The sequence below is a fragment of the Emericellopsis cladophorae genome, assembly GCF_022114955.1.
Source record: "Emericellopsis cladophorae strain MUM 19.33 chromosome Unknown NODE_35_length_235423_cov_114_473664, whole genome shotgun sequence".
Lineage (NCBI taxonomy): Eukaryota > Fungi > Ascomycota > Sordariomycetes > Hypocreales > Bionectriaceae > Emericellopsis > Emericellopsis cladophorae.
The window spans coordinates 116,241-135,800 of record NW_026250960.1 but is presented as its reverse complement, the minus strand read 5'-3'; the positions used below and the strand labels follow the sequence as shown (position 1 = coordinate 135,800).

Here is a 19,560-nt window from a genome sequence, read left to right as displayed (position 1 = left end):
CCCCCAAATCGCGGACAAGGCGAACAAACAACAGCGAAAGAATAGATAACGTCATTGGAATCATTCAGAGGCTGGCCACCAGCAGCGGCTGGGCGGCGCCTAGATGTTTGATTTGTCGATACTTGCAGCTAGCTAGCCAACACCTGCCGCTGCCACAAGACAAGCTGTTGGTCACCAACGACCTTCCATGCATGCTTGATTACACATGTCGAGGGGGTTTTCCCCGCAGAGCTGTCTTGAGCGAGTGACCGCCCATGGACATGCCGCCATCCGATATCATGCGACCAACAGGTCAGCACCCAGCGCATATTGTCTTGAGATCCATCTCCTCTTCACAGCCAGCTCGCTCTGTGAACATTCAGCCAAAGTCTATTTGAAGTCACTCCATTCACGTGTAGCAATAGCACCTGTCGTTGCTTATCATGGCGAAGTCAAAGTCCCACAACCCCCAAGGCAAGGCACCACAGCGCAAGCCGAAGAAGACGCACTCCATGTTCACGGATCTGCACGCCGATGTGTCAAAACGTCTACAGCTCGATGGGCTCACTTTCGTCTTCCACCCGCAAGATGACGACCGCAGCTGCTCCCAAGAGTACGAGACCTTTGTAATGGGACGTTTCGAGTGTCACAATGCGCAGTGCAGACAGGAGGGCTGGTCCAGCAAGAAGATTGCCATTGTGATCCGCATGTACAACACCCAACGATACAACGCCAGAGTCTACCACCAGCGTTGCCGATCCTGCAAACAGCTGAGCCGTCCTATTCTCGATGTCGAATCGTACATTGACCGTGTGACCTACCGTCTCAAGAAGTGGTCTGGGATTGAGATGGAAGTTTTGTCCTATACGGGGAGGACAGGTGATTTGCCTCATGCGTCGGCGCTGTGTGAAGGGTGCAAGGCTGGGCGATGCCAGAATAGGCGCACAGGGCTTTATTAGACAGGTGGTTGAACAATCCGAGTGCGGATCGGCCCCATCACGAGGCAGACCTGGTTCACCCTGTGTCTAGGAGCTTTCGTGGAAGTGGGACCGTATCAACAAAATATGAACCTGAAAAATATTCAGAAAATTTTAGTCTGGAATGACCATGTCCAGTAACTCTAATGACATTTGCGTCTAAACAGTTCAGAGCTGTTGAAATAATATCTTGATGTGCTTTGACGTCAATCTAAAGGATTTGAACGCGGATGCAAGTCTCGGGATAGAAGTGTGAGTCATAAAACATGAGGAGAAACAGTCTCGCTGCCAAGATAGCCATGAGAATGCCTGATCTTGCATACCATCCAGCCCACATGTTTTATACCATCCGCACTCGAAGGTTACTGAGAGTTCGAATGTGACATGGGCCCAGAGGGAAACGAAGCCTGAGCAGGCACCAGGCTGCCCCTGGAATTACACTGGCGCGCCACCAATGAGACGTCCTTTGGTACCCCAGAGACACGGCACCGCCGCCCGGAAACCGCCTGAAGCCCGCCGCATTATCCCCGTTTGGACCTAGCGTACTATGAATCATAATCAGCCATCTTCCGCCATTGGCCGCAGTATAAGCCAATGTTAGCCTACTTCACAATGCCTCGTGAGTCCTCGTGTACAAATAAAGGCTGATTGTCGCTGATGCATTCAGCCTTCTCTCTTCCAACCAGCTCCATTCGGTAATCTGAACAGCCCGAACACCCTTCAAGTCACCAACTTCCCACCAATGGTCCCTGGAACAGTCCCGGCAACACCAATAGTGGACGTCTCTGTCGGCACGACAACCACCATGATGGATTCAGATTGCGCACCATCACTCAAGTGCCACCTCTGCGAGCTGTCGTTTGACACCTTGAATGTAAAACGACAGCACGCAAAAAGCGAGTGGCAGTATGTAGCCTAGCCTTCTCAAAGACCCTCTCAAGCTTCGTCTATTGACTTGACCAGTGTTTATAGAATCCGCTGCAGAGTCGCAGAGCCAGGCACCCTCGTGACACCCCCCGATAGCATGCCCAAGCCATCGCGAAGGCGTCCAAAGGATGAGTGGGAGTCGCGTTCACCACCTGAGACAACTTACCTCGCCGATGAGAGAGGCGAGTCAGACGTATCAAGCGATGAATCATCTTTTGAAGACGGCAACATCAATTTTATGCCCGAGGAATGTCTGTTCTGCAACGACGTTAGCAGCACTTTTGATGGCAATCTGACGCATATGCATCAAATGCACAGCTTTGTCGTGCCTTTCCAGTCATCGTTAGAAACGGATTTACAGACGCTCATCGCGTTCCTCCATATGGTCATATTCTCTCGCGGAGAGTGTATTGGTTGTGGGAAGCGCCGGCGCACAGTCGAGGCCGTGCAGCAGCACATGATGTCAAAGGGCCACTGTCGTTTCGACATGGGCGAGGAGATGCAAAAGTTCTACGACATGAGCACCCTTAGTAAAGAAGGACGCCGAGAAGAGTCGTTCCATCCCGACAACGAAACTCTGCGCTTACCGTCCGGCAAACTCCTCGCTCATCGATCCTACGTTGATCCCACACCAAAAATCAGGCTACGCAAGAACGGAAAAAAGGCGGTGCCCGAAATACCAGATGTCGAGAGCCACGCAGAGTCTCAATTTCTTGCCAGGAAGGACAGGCAAGACGGGGCACTTGGGCGGCAACTCGCGAGTCTAAGTACGAGCGACCAGATGAGTCTCATGCATCTGCCTCAGCCACAACAGCGATCAATCTTGCTCGCGAAAACAAAGGAAATAGATAAGGCGAAACGCGCAGCGACGCGGAGGGAGCGTCGTTTGGAGCAAACGGCAAACAAGATGGCCGTGCATTGTAACTATTACAAACAAGAAGTGCCTGTGTACATGGGCGGCTAAATCCACGGCATTCTTTGCCGGGGGTTCAAAGCATGCGTCGTATCGCTGCATCGGAAAAGTATCTACACTAGAATATTTTAATGCCTACCACAGCTAACGCACCCTCAAACCAAGTCTCCAGGTCTCGGCACGCGATGGCGGAGAGGAGAAACGTAGTGGAAGCGCCAAATGCTACGCAGGGTAGGTTGGACGGCGGGAACAAATGAGGGAACCACCGCCTACGTGGATTGATTATCAAAATCCATCCAGAACAGGGCTATTACTCCTGCGTCTTGTGGCCGCCTTTAAGTCACATACTTCTAGGAGCAAGTCTTAGGGCCTTCGCGGCGCTTATTCGTGGATTGATCTGCAGTACCAGTGAGGTTATAGAGCTTCGCATGAAGCCTATATTGGCATGAACCACTCATGAAAATGAAAAATGCACGTGCGTAGTCGAGGTGTGTATGCCCACTAGTAGCCAGTCAGCCTTATTAGCTGACTCGGTGATGCGAACGCACCTGATCTACCACCAGCTTCTCTTTCTCCTTACATCCTTCCTGTGCTACTGGCAACTGAGACCTTGCTAAGCGGGCTCTCCCCTATGTTCGGAGTGTCTGGCGACCCAAGGTCAAGTCTATTTTCCGTCATACTCGCCAGCCATGCGCACATCACACACAGATGCCTGCGATGCCCCAACCCCGCTTTACTAGCTCACATATAGGCGCGCCGAGTTCGTCACTTGTCCAGCATGTCGCCATGGAGGCACCACCATTCTAGCAAAAGAACGCTTCGCCGTATGGCGGTGAGTCTATATGTTTTTGAGGATGAAGCCATTCCTAGGCTTCGCTATATTTCTTGCAATCTAACCGCAACAGATATATAGCATCACTATCCACCATCATTGTGTTCATGCCCCTCACTTTCGGGATAATGCTTTTCTTAGTACCACTCGAGTTCATACCTCGGTTCGTCACCCATTCCTGTCGCCGCTGCGGTCTTTGCCTCGCTATCGCTACGGGTGGCATGGGCGAGTACCAATACACTCTGCCAGTGCACACCGAAGACGATCATTTTATCCCGGCGCCTGACGACTGGCGGCCCGACCTTGCCCGCCTGCCTGATGGTATGCGTGTTGCTAGATCGCCATTAGGACCACGCCCGGTAGTATCTGAGCGCGAAATGAAATTCTGTAGACAGCGGTTCAGAGACAAGCGTCCGCGCCGGCGGCTAGAGCTCTTTCGCGATGACCCGTCTGGCAATATCATCCGTTGCAAGTTAGAGGAGGGCACCAGCGCCAGTGGCAACAAAGCTGGCCAGCCTTCTACAAACAGGCAACGCGATGCTGAATTTCTTTACGAAATCCACGCCATCGGTATGACCTCCTTGCCGTATCTCACCCCAGACGCCTGCATTACGGTGGGAATGCGACCGCCACCAGGAGAAGCCGTCGCAGAGGAGCTGCCCTTGTATACGAAGCAGCCTATAAACGCGGACAAGAATGCAACTGCCACGCAACCAACAACAAGGATGGTGCCAATGAACTCGGAACCATCTCAACAGTTTTCCGAGGTATGCCGTACCTGCCTTTTTTCAAGCCAGGACCGTAAATACTCCTCCGTGACATATCTTCCAACCCAATCAATATCAAGCTCTCGCACCGCACCTAGCCAAACTCACGACCGTCGCGAGACTGTCTACATCAACGCAACCCCGGCCCGCAACCGCACGCAGTTCTCCGCCCACATGCCTATTTGGCGATGGCAGTCCTCCGAAGGCGCCCTTCTCTGGGTATCTCAGCGCTTTCGAGACGCGGAAATGACCGCGACCGCGACCAGACTCTGCCTCGTAGACGATTATGGTCAGCTTGTGGCGGTCCTAGAGAGCTGGGACGGGATCCGCTTCTTTCCAGCTAGAACCGACTGGTCTCAGGGAGGTGACATAAAGCGAAAGAGTGTTCTAGCTCTGTATGCGGATCTTAGCGCAGCGCTATTAGGAGAAGTGCTCGGAAGTTTGTGTACACTGGCGATACAAATAAGGCGTGTTACAGCCGAGCTAGAGAAGGAAGATATCGAGAATAGGGCAGATTAATGCGTAGTGTCTTTAAAGCTTTGAGGGCTTCTACGTACAAGTAGATACTAGTGGGGACACAAAAATAGTGTATCAAGACTTACGAATAAGCCCTTGACCTCCTACAACGCTGCCGGTTCGAACGCTCCCAACCCTCCCGTCAATTGAACCAAGACTCAGTGCGAGGCTTGTCTAGGTGACAAAGTTCCCTCGGAAAGACTGGTCCCGTCTTCGACACTCGCATGGCTGTCAAATGCGGGATTTCAGGCAGTCGAGCGGCACTGTTGATGGATTGAGTTGAGTTGATTCGAGGTCACATGCAGTGCTGAGGGGGTGGACCAGCGAAATTCTGATTTTTTTGAACAGGGATGTCGAATACTTTGTTTTGATCACTGCTACACGTTACAAGTTTTTTCATGCTGCCTACGTATTACAGTTGTGGTTGCACCTTTCGATGCATGGATGCCCAGCTCGGAGTAAGTCAGCATGTACTGCGTAGGTGAGTTACAGTACCAACAAGTAGGCCCAAAACCCCACCTCCATCATCAGTGGCGCGATAGATTGATTCATGGACGCCAAACTCCACTCCAGGATGCGGGGAATGTCTTGTTGCTCTCGTCGACGCTTTGGGCGATTGTCTGGAGAAAAGATAACGCCCCGAGTTCAGCCCCGACTAACGCCTCCAGCGCCAGGAGCAAGGGGGACCACCATGGCTCGCCACGCATCACCCACAACAATACTCACCACTCCTGTCGCAACACGCCACTCACAATGCCTCTGCGACCCTCGTTTGACGACCTCCCGCTCGACAAGTCGGGCCCTCCAGGTAACGCGTGGACTCTGTACCCGAAGAACGATACGCTCGGCACCCTGAATCTCCTCACACCCGAGACCACCGTCGCCGCCTCGAAACAGATCGTCGACGGCACCCGCGTCTCGGTTGACCTGACCCTCGGCCACCTCGCCAGGCCCTGCTTCGGTCGACAGTCCCTGAAGCATGACATTTGGCTCAAAGAGGGCCGCGTCGTGCACGACGACGCATTGAGCTTCAACACGCAGAGCAGCTCGCAATGGGATGGGTTCCGGCATTTTGGGTACCAGGAGCACGGGGTGTTCTACAATGGCTGGACAAGTGAGCAGCTGCTGAAGACGGACGAAATGGGCATGCAGTGTGAGTCGGTGACTTGTGTGGGTCAGCGATTGATGCTGATCAAGTAGCGTGGGTCGACAAAGGTGGGATTGTCGGTCGAGGGGTGCTTATTGACTACGCAGCTTGGGCTGATCACAAGGGTATCGAGATCAAAGCCCTGGACACAACCTCCATCCCGGTGTCGAACATCAAGGAGGTCCTGGCGCATCAGAACACCACCCTACAGCCTGGCGATATTGTCTTCGTCCGGAGCGGTTACGTCCGTGCCTACAACGCAGCGACTTCCGAGAAGCGGCAAGAACTAGCTAACACAACTGTGCCGCCAGCCATTGGACTCGAGTCTTCTAGGGAGACTCTGCGCTGGCTGTGGGATGGGCAGTTTGCAGCCATTGCAGGTGACCACCCGAGCATGGAGGCATGGCCGTGCCAAGACACGAAACACTGGTTGCATGAGTGGTGTCTTGCTGGATGGGGCATGCCCTTGGGTGAACTGTTCAATTTGGAGGCACTGAGTCGGACCTGCGCGGAGAAGAAGCGGTATACATTCTTCTTCAGCAGCATGCCTCTCAATGTAAGTTTCTGTACGTTCTTGGGTCACTCGGCCGCTGACGACGAATAGGTACGCGGCGGTGTCGCAAGTCCTCCCAACGGCGTTGCTATATTTTAGTCACAATGGAGCCTCAAGTTCTCCTTGTCAACTCTTTTTGTCGCGTTACGTTGTGTGATTACGCTGCGAGACCCTCCTCCTTTTCAATTTGCTCCTTGGAGGGGCAGAACTGATCTTGCAACTTCTTGTCGAGGGATTGCCCGTACACGTCCTTGGGCCACCACTCACCCCAGCTTGTGAGGAAGATCTGCTCTGGGTCCTCAGGGAGGTCATTCCTCTCCATCGCGCGGAGCACATTTGCGCCACCTGGAAGCAGTCAGCAAAGAAATACAAACGGTGTGCTTTTTGATCACCTTCAGCCGGGGACTTGGCGTCGGATGAGTTGTGGTTCAACTTCAGGTCATAGCCACGCGCAATGCCAGTGGCGGGGATAAGACCTGGCGAGACAGCGACGACGGTGGCCTTGTCACCGAGCTCGCGACGCCACCAGTGAGCACCGAGGAGGCCAATGAACTTGGTGATTGCGTAGACCAGCCGGCCATCGGTTTCAGCACCAGCTTTCACAGACTCTTCGAGTTTGGCTGCGGGAGAAGAGGTGAGCGATACGAGAGGACCGCAGACTCGACGTTTGACTTACGAATGTACTCGTCGGGAACCATACGGACAGCGCCCGACGAAACAAAGACGACACGCGATTTCGATTCGGAGATCCTACTCTTGAGCAGGTGCATCAGATAATGGTGCGCTACAGCCATCAGTCCTTCAGTCCAGTTTCACCCAAGCGCAGAGCACGACTCACAGAGATGGTTCACAACGAACGGCTCGCACCACTTGCTGCCAGTCGGTCCAGCCGCCGCGGAGCCCGTGATGCCAGCGTTGAGAAGGACGTAGTCTAGCTTCGTGCTCTGGAGGTGCTGCTGCACCTGCGATGCAAAGCTCTGCACGTTGCCGAGGTCGTTCATCTCCAGCGGCAGGATCGTGACGGGGTTGGCGTCGCGGTCGTACTTGAGCGCATCGTAGGCTTCTTTTGCGCGCTGCGTGTTGCGGGCGCCCAGGATGATGTTGTAGGGCTGCGACTGCTCGAGGAGCTGGCGCATGGCCTCGAAGCCCTGGCTTGGTCAGCGGGAGATTGACTTGCTCGTGAGGAGAAGTCCTCTTACGAGGCCTGAGGAGACGCCGGTCGCGACTATGGTTTTGGCGAGGTTGGCCATGGTGAGTGATATGCGATTGATTTGCGATTAGGGGCAGGTGAAGATCGGACAATTGGGTGTGAAGAATGAAGAACTCAATGAGTTTGTCTTGGTCCCAGTAACCAGACCTTGTGATGATCGCTGACGGCGGGGTTCAAAGCTTTACTAATATGAAGCGGACGCGGCTGCTGTCTGTTACATCATGATGGATACTTACCTACCTATCTACTGGTCTGTATATGACGCTACGGCGGGCAAGGTGTGCCGAATCCCGCGCATCGGGCCGTCGCTGGTGGTGGCGTTTATTACTGTCGCGACTCGTGAGTCGTGAGGCTCCAGTCCTCTTCTGTTTTGTTTCCTTTCTTTTTTCTTCCTTTTGCAAGCCCAACATAAACCGGCATTACGGCCATGAGGATTGAACCAAATGTATTGCAATTTCATTTGGATGCTCAACATCTGTGTCGCTAGTTCGTATTAGACTCGAATCATTGAATGCGTCGATTGCCTAGGAATTATTCCCGGACAACAGATTGTCACAATCGTTACGCAGCGCATTGGAGCAAGGGATGGATAGGTTCGCTTCCGGACCCTTTCAATCATGGACTATACGGTAGCGCACACTAGGGAACCGAAAGCCACAATTATCTCTATCAAGCGAGCTCTCGGCGCAGCGGTGGATGTGTGCAGCTTCCACGACGAGCAAGAGGATGCTTCAGATCGCCGCATCGAAAAATAGACCTTTTTGAACACCCGAGACAATGCTGCAGAAGTAGAACAGTGCTCTCTTCATATGCAGAGCCTTGTCGTGATGGGGGAAATATTGCGATAGCCCCGATATAACCAAGCCCCGATATAACCAAGCCCCGATATAACCAAGCCCCGATATAACCAACCCCTGAGCCGCGATGAAGACTGGAGATTGGCCGCGACGATATCCTTGGATTGTGACTTGACAGTAATTCAATATATCAATGGCTTTTCCCTTGTTTCAGCTGGCGCAATTGTCTTTTCTTCTTTTGCATCTCAATCAGACAGGCCGATCGCTCGAATATTTCTAGCTTCTCCTTTCCGAGATTTGGGCATCAACCAAAGCCTGAACGAAGAGTGTCGTATTGAGCCAAAGCTAGTATCACTGTTCACTACAGTGACGCCTGTCCCTCAATCTGTGCCATTTTTGCTATGTTTTCGAGTCAGCCCACCCTGTGCTCCACATGCTGCTCAAAGGTTGGCTTCAACACGGTTTCGGCAAGCTTGAAGTCATCTACTGTCCCAATCCTGAGAACGCTTATCCCAGGGAAGCCAGAGCTCCTTCGGTACATGAATGACCCCGCACGTACCGCAGAAGAAATTGGACATATCCATTTGCTTGATTGTTTGCGATTGGCCGAATTGTTTCATACTTTCCTTGTCCGCGGATCTGTCTGCGATGTGTGTCGAGGACGACGAAAGCTGAGATGAACATTGAAGTTGTGATTTTGCGGCAGTCACTACAGTGGCAGACAAAGGACGCAAGAAAATCTTGCTTAGAGAGAGGCTGGAGAGCTGGGGATTGAAATGTCTTGGGATCCCCTTTAGAGAATTTACAAAGACAAGCTGGACAGCGGCCGCAATAGCACGTCGCTGTGGCTTCCTCCGCAGTCGACCATCCGTCCCGCGCGAGGCTGGCCCAAAGAAGAGCCTCTCTCTGCCATCATTTGATCAATCGTTAATATTGAATGAATGTAAGCGGTGGGTGAGGAATAGAGAAGCTTGACTAGGGGTGATATGCCTTGTCCTTCCATTTTCAATCTGGTCCAAACGTGTTCATGCTGCAATTCAAGTTCAGTGCAACTCTTGCAGAAACTATTTGCTTATATCTTTAGCCATCCTCACTCCTTCTTTGATTACCAAGCTTCACATGGTTGCATTTACATGGCCTCGTTCTTTGGGGAGATGCTGACGCAGCGGCTTCGTAGTCCACGCACTCGTGGTCCGCACCTCCTTCTCTTTGTATATGTGAGCATATTTGTCTCTCTTGATTGCATCGTGAAGGACATGGATCGAATTATAGGCTTACCTGACCACGTCAGTATAGTTTGGTAATAGGTAGCCCTAGTGATACACCGTACGTGTGTGCTGGACTACCTTGAAGGGCGTGGTGGTTCAGTAGAAATCAACGCAAATGCCGTAGGATGGCCTGGGGATCTTGGAGGAAAGCTTTTCATTCAAAGCTCCCATAGTCCGAGATATTTGCCAGTAGTGATATGAATTGGTCGAGTTGGGGAGTGTTCTAGCCCTGACTTGTGGATTTAGTCGTTCAAACGCCATGAGCAACGTGGACGTTTAGTTGTCATGAGGCACAGATGATCGCATTCTGTTTTCCGGGGATGCTGAGATCCGACCTGTTTTGGATAAATGTGCCTCAGCATTTTATGCACATTTGTCCCTTGGGCTGATGACCGGGATGCAGCAAAGTCGAACAGCACCTAGCACCGCATGTGAAATGCAGCAACTCGCTGGTTTATTCGTGAACACACCGGTATGCACACTCGGAGAAGTAAAGACCAAATTTTCAGTTCCAACAGACTCTCGGAAAGAAAGTAAAAATGATGCTGTTCTCTGGTAAAAGCGACCTTGCGCAATGTTCGATGTTGCATTTCGGATGACGAAGTCCCCCTAAAATGACAACAAGTTGAGAACAACAAGAACAGCAACAAGAGCCAGAGAGGCAGCATGACCCGGCATGTATCGACCAAGCATTCATTTGCTCACATGTTTAAGTATGCCGTGCCAAAGGATTCACTGGGCAGCAGAGCGAGCACTGAGATGCTCAATCCCTTGTCTTCTAGGCAAGAGCGCCATGGCCCATCTCATCAACCTCACTTTCCCTTCACCTCACTTGACTTCGTCTGATCTTGAAGACACGTCGGGATGCATGGTTGTTTTCGTGAGCCTGGCTCTGCTCTAGGACCGCCTCTCTTTTAACTGCCCATTTTCTTCTTCTCTTCCTTCTTCATCCTGGGCGCGCTGCATCAACCGCGAACATGCCTGGCATCCCAAGTCTAACGGCTATCACAAAGTCCATCGCAGACTTCCATGAAGCTATCTGGCAGTCGGAGCAGCCACAGCAGCCCCTTGACGAAGAAATCCAAGAAGCCCTTGTTCACCTCAGAACGAACCCGACTATCCTCCCCCCTGTGCAGTTTCCCAAGCGCAACCCTCCCGTTGTTTACCACCGTTCCATCAGAACGCAAGACATCTACCAAGTCTACCATACCTACGACCTCAGACGCTTCCACAAGATCTACTTCCCCAACCGCCAGGTTATCGACAAGGCAATTGTACGCGGCCGCACCAACACTCTACAGGGACTCCACTGGATGTTCCGCCTTGCTGAAGCCTACTTCAAATCAGAGAGACTCGTCATCAAGATCACCCGCTCGCGCGTCCGCCAATGGCGCTGTAAAAAGCCGATCGCGGCAGAGGAGATTCAGAAGCGCATCAAGCTTGAGGCCGAAGAGGAAAGGAAAGGCAGCTACGACTTTGCAGTAGACAAGAGCGCACGCAAGGAATACATTCTCTCCACGGCCGGCGTGCCCAACGAATGGCAAATGTTTCTGGAGGATCGCAAGAAGGCTCGCTACGACTTTGACCTGCCGCAGTGGGAGGACGACTTTACGACAGGCGACGATCATGATGACCAAGACGCCAAGGGGTGCCCCGTGACAGCCCTCCGCGAGAAGTGGTTTACGGGCGACTTTGATGAGGCCCTGGTGGTGGATGGCCTGGACATGGTCATCTCGACCTGCGACTGCCTGTGGAATACTGAGGGTATCGGCAGGATCATAGACGTGAATGATCCCCAGCCATGCTACGAGAAGTTCAAGCTGCGCTGCGGGGGTTGCAAGTTTGTTCGAGCTGAGCCTGTAGACTGATTGGATTGCCAGGATGAGAATTGCAAGCATGGCTTGTCAACGTTGTTAATGGGCTACGCGTGATAGATAGACTAACGTATTCTGGATGAGTGAGCCCACGGAGGTTCCTGTGCGTTTCTAGGAGGGAATGGGGATTGTGCAGATCATAGATACGGCCATCGGGTCAGTGGAGGATGGATTAATAATGTTATGCAGTGGAAGTGATGAACGTTGGCAGCAAGTCATGTGAGCCTACGTTGCCTGGTCATCATGAGTCGGCGACTCGGCACGAGCGCGGTGCAAGGGGAAAGGGGGGCGGCCCGACGACGCCAGGACCATCCAGCCCACGCAATGCACGGTGACGAATGCCACCCCTTGCCCTTCTGACGGCTCATAGAGATTGAGCCACATGGGTGCTGGCATATCACGACTTTTATTTCAAGCAGCCAACTTGAAGATACTGACTTTTAAGCGACCCGGGAAGTGGGAGCGGCTGGCATGCAGCTGCAGGCGGCTGCAGCAAGCAGTGCAGCTCGAGTGCCGACGCGACGCGAAATGGGTGATGATGACATACACGTGACTGGGTTTTTACACCTGTGGAGCTATGTAGTGGCCCCCAGAATATGATGCAGCCCCCGGCCACCGCCTTATGGCTGGCCGTCGGCGCTGCGTCAGTGAAGACTGTGAAGGCCGAGCAATTCGCCAAGTCCTTTTCTGTCCAGGACGGCGGCCAGCCAGAGAGCCAAGACCACGCGGTGGGCGGGCCTTTGCGAATGATTCGCGATGCGACGTCGGTGGGCGTTCACTTCGCTTCGCTGGTTCCTTCCATTTCTTCTCTGCCCCTGCCCTTCATCTTCTTTACCTTTTCTGTCTTGCGACCAACGTCGTCTGCTCCCTGCCTGCTCACTCATGATCATGAGCAGCCTCGTCCGCCATTCCCTGGATGTGACGCTGGCGAACGCGACGGCCCAGGCCCCACAGCCCTCATCATGACCTCCTCTGTCATATCCTCCTCCTCCTCCTTCTCCGCCAACAACAACACCACCGACGCCAGCAACAACGTGCCGCTGCTACCATCACAGCTACCGCCAGCCTTGCCGACATTCTGGCAGTCGCCTCTGCACTATGTCACGCGCACGCTGCGGCGCTGGCGCCGGCGGATTCAGTTTTGGTCCTCACCCCTCAAACTGAGATACTCCATTATTGTGTTGTCTAAAATTACGGACCACCCTTATCGCTATCTCGCTCGGCTTTTCTTGCGGTACCCTCGTCATTTTCCGGTGATCCTCCCACCGCCGCCGCGACAGATCATCGCCTACGCGCCTGAGGCATACATGGACGAGCACCACCTGGACATTTTCGAGTTGCGCCTGATCCCCATTTTTCGCTGGCGCGATACCCTACAAGGCTCCTTCTATCGCTTGTATGAAGCCTTTTGCGCCTATGATGAGCCGCTCATTGGCTATGAGACGGAGTATCTCTGGAAGAGACAGACACACTGGAACCCCGAGGACATTCATGATCCGCGTCTGGACGGATGCATCGACTCTGAGCAATTCGCGGTTCTTGCGTCCCTCGCGGAGGCACTCATCTGGTCCTTTAATTGGCGACTGAGTATTGGCCTCCGACGAGACGGAAACCATCACGACCTCGACGACGGCCCCAATGAGTTCGCCCCGTTCAAAGACCCTGTATGGACGTCTCTGGCGCCCAAACTGAAACAGAGACTAATCCTTCATAAATTCCCCAAGCATCATCATGTCAATGCAAAGGACATTGCCGCGGATCAATTTGGCAAGCGAAACATCCAAGCAACAAAGTCCTCCTTGACCACCGTCTAGCTAGGCTAGGCGCCATGGCTGCCATCGAAATCGTCTTTCCTTGGCGAAATTTGTCGCTCATGAACATAAACCCACTCGCCTTGCAGATTGGCATATTTGTGGCACTGCGTCTGCTCATCCCACTCGGTCTCGACAATGCCCTGCTTGCCGTGCACGCGCTCATATTCGTCAGCCACGACCTTGATTCCAAAGTTGCCGACGCCCATGCCGAGCTCATTGTCGTCCAAGGACTGGCAGTACTGCCAGCTCAGCGGATGGTCGGGGTCCTTGAGCGTGTGGACCAGCGCGACAGCGTCGGAGAGATCGAGGTCGCGCGGTCGAATGTTCTCGCCGTTCAAGCGGCGCAGTTTGCGTTCGAGTGCAAAGTCGAGGCGGCCGGCGTACACCACGAGATTCCGACCCTCGTGGACGACCATGCCCTGCTGGACGGACTGCAAGAACATGTTGAGGCGGTTTGATTGACGAATGAATATTTTAAGCTCATCATTCATCCAGTCGTCATTAAATCCGTGCCTCTCGCCGACCTCGTTGATGACCCTACGCACCTCGGTGCGATACTCGCGCACAGCGTCGACGTTTGGGTCGAGGAGAAAATCAATGTCCTTGGTCGTGGGGCGATTCTCGAACAGCGAAACCGCCAACATGCCACCCACAGTCATGAAGCGAAGTGGCGCGACGCTCATCAAGAGCTCCGAGCTCTCAATTGCCGCGTCGAGCGCGCGAAGGCCTAGGAATGTCAGCGAGCCGGGCCAAGTCTGCAACGCGCGACAGCGTGCTAACCCTTTGCAATGTCCTCCTTGGACAAGACGCGTGTCTTGCGGGTTGCCGACATTTCCGCGGACCAGGTCCTGCAGGATGCAGAATTGTAACGACGGCCAGCGACACTATATTGATACCCTGAAAGATGCTCACGGTCTAAAAACCGTCTCAGCACATGTGAAATGCACGGCGAGGTGGCGAGCCCTTGGGGTATTTGCAGTCTTGTAATTTGAGCCGCGCAAGAAAATAAAAATAAAAAGTTCACCCAGTCAGCAGCGGGCTGCTCAGCGTGAACCCCGCCAGCGATTTGATGGAAGACGGATCGACGACCACGAACGAGACGGCGTAGCCTTTGACATTGAGCGATGGTGGTGCACTGGTGCCACACAGTTGGGCGGCGGGAGGCGAGCGGGAGGAGGGAGGGGTATGTTTCCGAGCAAGTCCTGCTCGCCCGTCACAGCTTGCTTGTGCGCCTTGCTGGGCGTCGTGGGCGAACAATATGGAGAAATTGATCGAAAATCGGTCGGGCGAGTGTTGCCAAGAGCGAAAACGGGCAGACAGGCACGCAAAGCGGCGACGGGTTGGATGCAGGTGCTACAAGTACGGCGCATGCTGCATAATGGTGCATCGCCAATGCCGTGCAGCGAAATGGCAGTTCGTGGCCTTGGGTCGGAGGGCGGAGTCGGCGGACTGGACTGGAGGTGGTCTGGAATCTCTTGACCCAGTCGCGCCAGGCGGACACTTGCGCCAGCTTGGTGGCTCGCGAGGGACCAACGATGCAAGGCATCCTTATTGTGAACCCACTAAACTCGAACAACCTCCAGTCGTATCAACTCTGCATTTACGACATCCCCGATTTCGGGTCCGTACTTTAGCGGAATGGAAAATTCTTTGTGTTCGAAACTGTTCATTCGTGTACCTACCATGTTCAGCCTGTGTCTGCCGGCTGTGCTGGCGAGCCCTGATGAAGACGGGAGTTGTCCATTGATGGCTGGCTGGCTCCTCGAAGCACGGGTGGGGGCGCACTCCCGCAGTAGTCCTTCAAATCAATAGGACGACGCGCCAAGGGGCAAATGGCGCCGAGCTGCGCAAAGCCCTAGTCAATTGCAGCATGCTTATTGCCACAGTTTTCGCACGCATAGATGCGCCGACGCACGAAGCGCGAGAGGCCTTCCTCGTCAGCAGGGACCAGAGCGGACTGTGCCTCCAGACCTTCGTCTGAGCAAACTTCATGTTTGATCAACGACCGTTCCGTGGCCGACAGCCAGGTCCAAGCTGACTACCGGATTATACTGGAGGACGAAACGATTGAGGAATACCCAGCTGGTGGACAGACTGGGATATGCGGCGTTCTCGACCACATGGCTCGCTAGCGACACCGTAATGAGCATCTAAGCTGCTGTCAAAGTGAGCCCATCTTTGGCCAAGCACAAAGCACCTCTCTTGCCGATTTCGGGCGGTACAGATCACCACAGGCGCCTCCATCTCCTAATCGTCCACCGCTTCTCCAATGTAGACCTGGTGACGACCAGCTTCGCAAAGCGCTCTCTGCACGGAGACCAGCAAAATATCTCCTATCAACCCCGTTGGCGACTGAAAAGTCGATCGAACACCAAGCTGGACATCCCGAGGTGGCTCACATGATGCCTTTCAATATCATTACGAAAAGTCATGTCCTGGAAAGTGCAGTATGCCAAGTCCGATTAGATAGACAACTCCTTGTTATCTTGCGGCACTCACCCCGCCTTACTTTTGCGCCGGAAACGCGCCGCTTCGTGGAACAGTGCCCTTGGATCTGATACGCTGTGTTTTATGCAAGTAACGAACTTGTTTGGCTCACATCCACGTTGAAGAGCCTGGCAGAGACCTCCCCTGCACCAGGGCGTGGGTTTCTCGCCAAAGAGAATCTTCAGCGCTTGCGGCCACTGGCAAGCTATGCCATGCTTCTGCTTTCCCAATTTCTGTGCGATATATCAGGATCTCTGTCGCCGTAAGGCGATGGCTTCGCGAGGATACTGACGCGTGGCTGATCAGACTTGATAGTAACGACTATCGTCGCCACGCACGGCAACTCCGACTTGGCTGTTGAATGCCGCGGGAAAAATAGAGATGAAAGCTGCAGGCATTGCAAGTCCCATTCCGAAATCAAATTTGACTGGGGTAAGGTCACCATATACGATGCCCCGGGCAAGATAAAAAGGCTCAAGATTCTTGACATGGTGCTTGAGTGGAGGCACCATTCAATTGGAATTTCCCGTAGCCGTGAAACGTGGCTCTTGATTCCACGTGCCATGATCTTGGCCTCCAGTTTGACACGTTTCACTCGGTGTCTTGATCGCTGTATGCGAAACGACAATTTGGAGCAGGCTTTGCAGTACGCATCCTTGGACGTGGATCTAGCCGCGCCGATTTAGTACACCGTACGGTCCCAAGGTGGTAAGCTAGACATGTCCTTAATGCTATTGGGAGAGAGCCTCTGGGCGAAGTCAAACCTTTGGAGGACTGGCCTAGCTCTTGAGAACATTCTCAAAAAGCAAGCAGCCTTCATTCCCCCTCATGAAGACCCGACCTCGATAGAACGCCACGGGCCCATTTTCGTTGGAATCTCTGACGGCGAACTAGAGGCAAATTATCAAGGATTATTTACGAGCGAAGCTAGAGCTAGGTGCCGCTGAGCCTCTCGTAGCCTAGTACGGATATCGCTATGCCACATGCGCTAGGATTTCACCAGCGCGGTGAGCACGATCCCCGTCTTATTAATCTGCGCCGACTATACTTTTGCGATGCCTGCCATAAAATCCACGCACAGACCTGCACCCATCTGTATCAAAAACTTCACTGCGATATCGACGCCTCCCAGACAGCCAAAGAGGCAAGAGACGAGGAGATACTATAACAGCCTTCCTTCGCAAAGTCATGTCAGATTCGCAGAAGTAAACTTACTTGCCCGCATATCGAGAAACGAGGGGAGTGCAAACAATCCAGGAGGAAACACGTCCTAGTCGCGGTTGGAGTCGCCCTTGACATACTTCAGCCGATGAACTACCAAGCGGGCACATGGCATGCACCAGAAGCACTTGTAGTGCGGGTAGTCGGCGTCCTGAGGCTCGGGTACATCCTCCACGTCCTCGACGAAAGAGTAAGGAGGCAACGGTGCGACAATGGGAGAAATGTCACCATTTCATTACACGATCCTCCATAGGCCCCTGTGATGTTTACGCATGACTCTTTGTATAGAAACCAGAACCGAGGCAGTACATCCTTGGGGAACGTTGTGGTATTATAAGATTGACCGTCGGCTACCGTAACGACTTCAAGACGCCAACTCGGAGGCCAAGTTCAACTGGACCAGATTATGCTCACCAGCGGTGAAGAATCTGATACGGGGGAGGTGAGCAATGCCACATGTATGTCTCACTTAGAAGCAGCCTTTGGTATAATAGCGGACCGTAAGTTCGGAATCTCAGTCATCAGTGCCTGAGAGCGGGGTAGGTGAGTCCGGCTAGAAGGCAGCTATGCACTCAATATGTCAGGCGACCCGTTTGCAGTGAATTGTTCCAATAAACGAGGTCGTACTTGCACATATAGTGACCATTGAAAGACATCATCAATTCCATGGCCTATCCGTCTGACTCCCGGACAGCTCTTCTCCGCAACACAGCAGAATTGGCGTTAAGTGTGTCCCAGTCATGTGCGCCCACACACGCCTCGCGACTCCAACTGACGGCCACCGCCGTCCTATCCCTCATTTCCGCTTCATACGCCTCAATGGCCGCATCCCTGGTTTTCCTGTCATTATAAACTTCCACCAAGCCTTTGGTAAGGTGATACGCATCGAGGATGCCGTGATTGGCAGCCTCGCCGCGGTACATGGTCATGGCATGCGCGGCATCCCCGATCAGCGTCGTGGCTCCGTCGTTGGATGACCAAGGTAGACAAGGCCAATCCTGGATAGGGATTTCTTGAGCTGTGATGACCAGGCCGAGGGCGTTTCTGAGTGTCGGATGAAAAACCCGCGCGCGCTCTTTCATCTCGGCAGGCAGATTGTCAGGCAGCTGTGACCCGAAAGGCGCTGGCCACGAAAGGATGACTTGCATCTTGTACATCCCATTGTCGCTTACCTCGGGCGTCGCGAGAGTGGAGACCCAGAGGAAGCTGTTTGTGTCCGGGTGGCAGCCCTGAAACAGCAAAGGATCGATATTTCTCAGGGGCTGGGCTTGCTCGGGCGTCATGTCCACGCTGGCGCCAATGAGCTTGACGTCGACAGGATGCAGTTCGTGCGTACCAGGGGCTAGAATCTTCCTCGTGGTTGAGTTCGACCCTTCTGCGCCGACGAGGACGTGTCCGTCAATGTGTGAGCCGTCCTGGAACACGGCCTTGACGTCGCCATCGTCCAGAAGTTGCACGTTAGCCAGGCGCTTGCCCCACTGTACCTTGCCACCGATGCGCGGGTCGTCGAGGAGAGCGTGGCGGAACTTCTGTCGTTCAACACGGCGTCGCTCGTTTGGTGGGATCTTGAACTTGGTTTCCAGTGTCTTCAGGTTAAGAAACAAGAAATTCCCCGTGTCATTCTTCGCTACTTCAGGGTCGACTTGGGCGTCGCCCACGAGAGCGAGCGTTTCCGGCGTGAGAAGTGTCTTGAGGAAAGGCAGGCACCAATGGAACGTGATTGCCCATCCTTGTGATCGAGAGACGGGAGAAGGGTCCCTCTCGAAGATCTCGAAGGGTACACCAGCCTGTACTGTCAGCGGTTTCTCTTCCCCAGGGCTCAGACCAAGCTCACGTTAGCGAGGCCGTGGGCCAGCGTTAAGCCGACAACGCCAGCCCCTATGATCAGGACTGGTCTCCCGGGGGCCATGGCAGACTCAAGTTTGAAGGTTCTACGACAAGATCTCGCAATCAAGGAAGCCACCCCTCTTTTCTACAGCGAGCGGCTGCACGACGTATGCAGGGTGTCGCTGCGTCCACGGTGGCCACAGCCGTGTGCGAGGATTCGAACGAGTGAGTAGGTGAACTCGTCAGCGTTGAGCCGGCACGTCTGCTGTCTGCATCAAAGCTGGAGGGCAGACCATCTTTGTAGGGCGCGTCCAGCTCAAACTGCGGTAAAAAAAAAAAAATGTCACGCCATGCTTTGGCAAAGCAGAAGCAGGCACATGATAAGCTGACATACTTGCTAAATAAGCAAAGATAAGTCGGACTGCCGGGAACTAGTCCAGGACGGATGTCG

General features: G+C 53.6%; 7 protein-coding genes across 7 annotated transcripts; 4 read left to right on the top strand and 3 right to left on the bottom strand.

The window, feature by feature from the left end:
* Positions 1–422: 422 nt before the first annotated feature.
* Positions 423–938, top strand: J7T54_003033 (uncharacterized protein; the record flags this gene model as incomplete). Its single annotated transcript, XM_051507749.1, has 1 exon — positions 423–938. One exon carries the CDS (start codon positions 423–425, stop codon positions 936–938), a length of 516 nt encoding a protein of 171 aa, XP_051361110.1.
* Positions 939–5,664: 4,726 nt separating this feature from the next.
* J7T54_003032 (uncharacterized protein) lies at positions 5,665–6,710 on the top strand (the record flags this gene model as incomplete). Its single annotated transcript, XM_051507747.1, has 3 exons — positions 5,665–6,064; positions 6,166–6,614; positions 6,663–6,710. The coding sequence occupies 3 exons, from the start codon at positions 5,665–5,667 to the stop codon at positions 6,708–6,710; spliced, it is 897 nt and encodes a 298-aa protein (XP_051361109.1).
* A 58-nt stretch (positions 6,711–6,768) lies between these two features.
* Positions 6,769–7,861, bottom strand: J7T54_003031 (WW domain-containing oxidoreductase-like protein; the record flags this gene model as incomplete). The annotated part of the gene is made up of 5 exons (XM_051507746.1): positions 6,769–6,956; positions 7,004–7,231; positions 7,288–7,395; positions 7,450–7,759; positions 7,811–7,861. 5 exons carry the CDS (start codon positions 7,859–7,861, stop codon positions 6,769–6,771), a joined length of 885 nt encoding a protein of 294 aa, XP_051361108.1.
* A 3,002-nt stretch (positions 7,862–10,863) lies between these two features.
* Positions 10,864–11,754, top strand: J7T54_003030 (uncharacterized protein; the record flags this gene model as incomplete). The annotated part of the gene is made up of 1 exon (XM_051507745.1): positions 10,864–11,754. One exon carries the CDS (start codon positions 10,864–10,866, stop codon positions 11,752–11,754), a length of 891 nt encoding a protein of 296 aa, XP_051361107.1.
* A 602-nt stretch (positions 11,755–12,356) lies between these two features.
* J7T54_003029 (uncharacterized protein) lies at positions 12,357–13,574 on the top strand (the record flags this gene model as incomplete). Its single annotated transcript, XM_051507744.1, has 1 exon — positions 12,357–13,574. The coding sequence occupies one exon, from the start codon at positions 12,357–12,359 to the stop codon at positions 13,572–13,574; it is 1,218 nt and encodes a 405-aa protein (XP_051361106.1).
* A 5-nt stretch (positions 13,575–13,579) lies between these two features.
* On the bottom strand, positions 13,580–14,406 carry J7T54_003028 (uncharacterized protein; the record flags this gene model as incomplete). Its single annotated transcript, XM_051507743.1, has 2 exons — positions 13,580–14,301; positions 14,355–14,406. The coding sequence occupies 2 exons, from the start codon at positions 14,404–14,406 to the stop codon at positions 13,580–13,582; spliced, it is 774 nt and encodes a 257-aa protein (XP_051361105.1).
* Positions 14,407–17,646: 3,240 nt separating this feature from the next.
* On the bottom strand, positions 17,647–19,191 carry J7T54_003027 (uncharacterized protein; the record flags this gene model as incomplete). The annotated part of the gene is made up of 3 exons (XM_051507742.1): positions 17,647–17,710; positions 18,096–19,069; positions 19,117–19,191. The coding sequence occupies 3 exons, from the start codon at positions 19,189–19,191 to the stop codon at positions 17,647–17,649; spliced, it is 1,113 nt and encodes a 370-aa protein (XP_051361104.1).
* Positions 19,192–19,560: the final 369 nt, after the last annotated feature.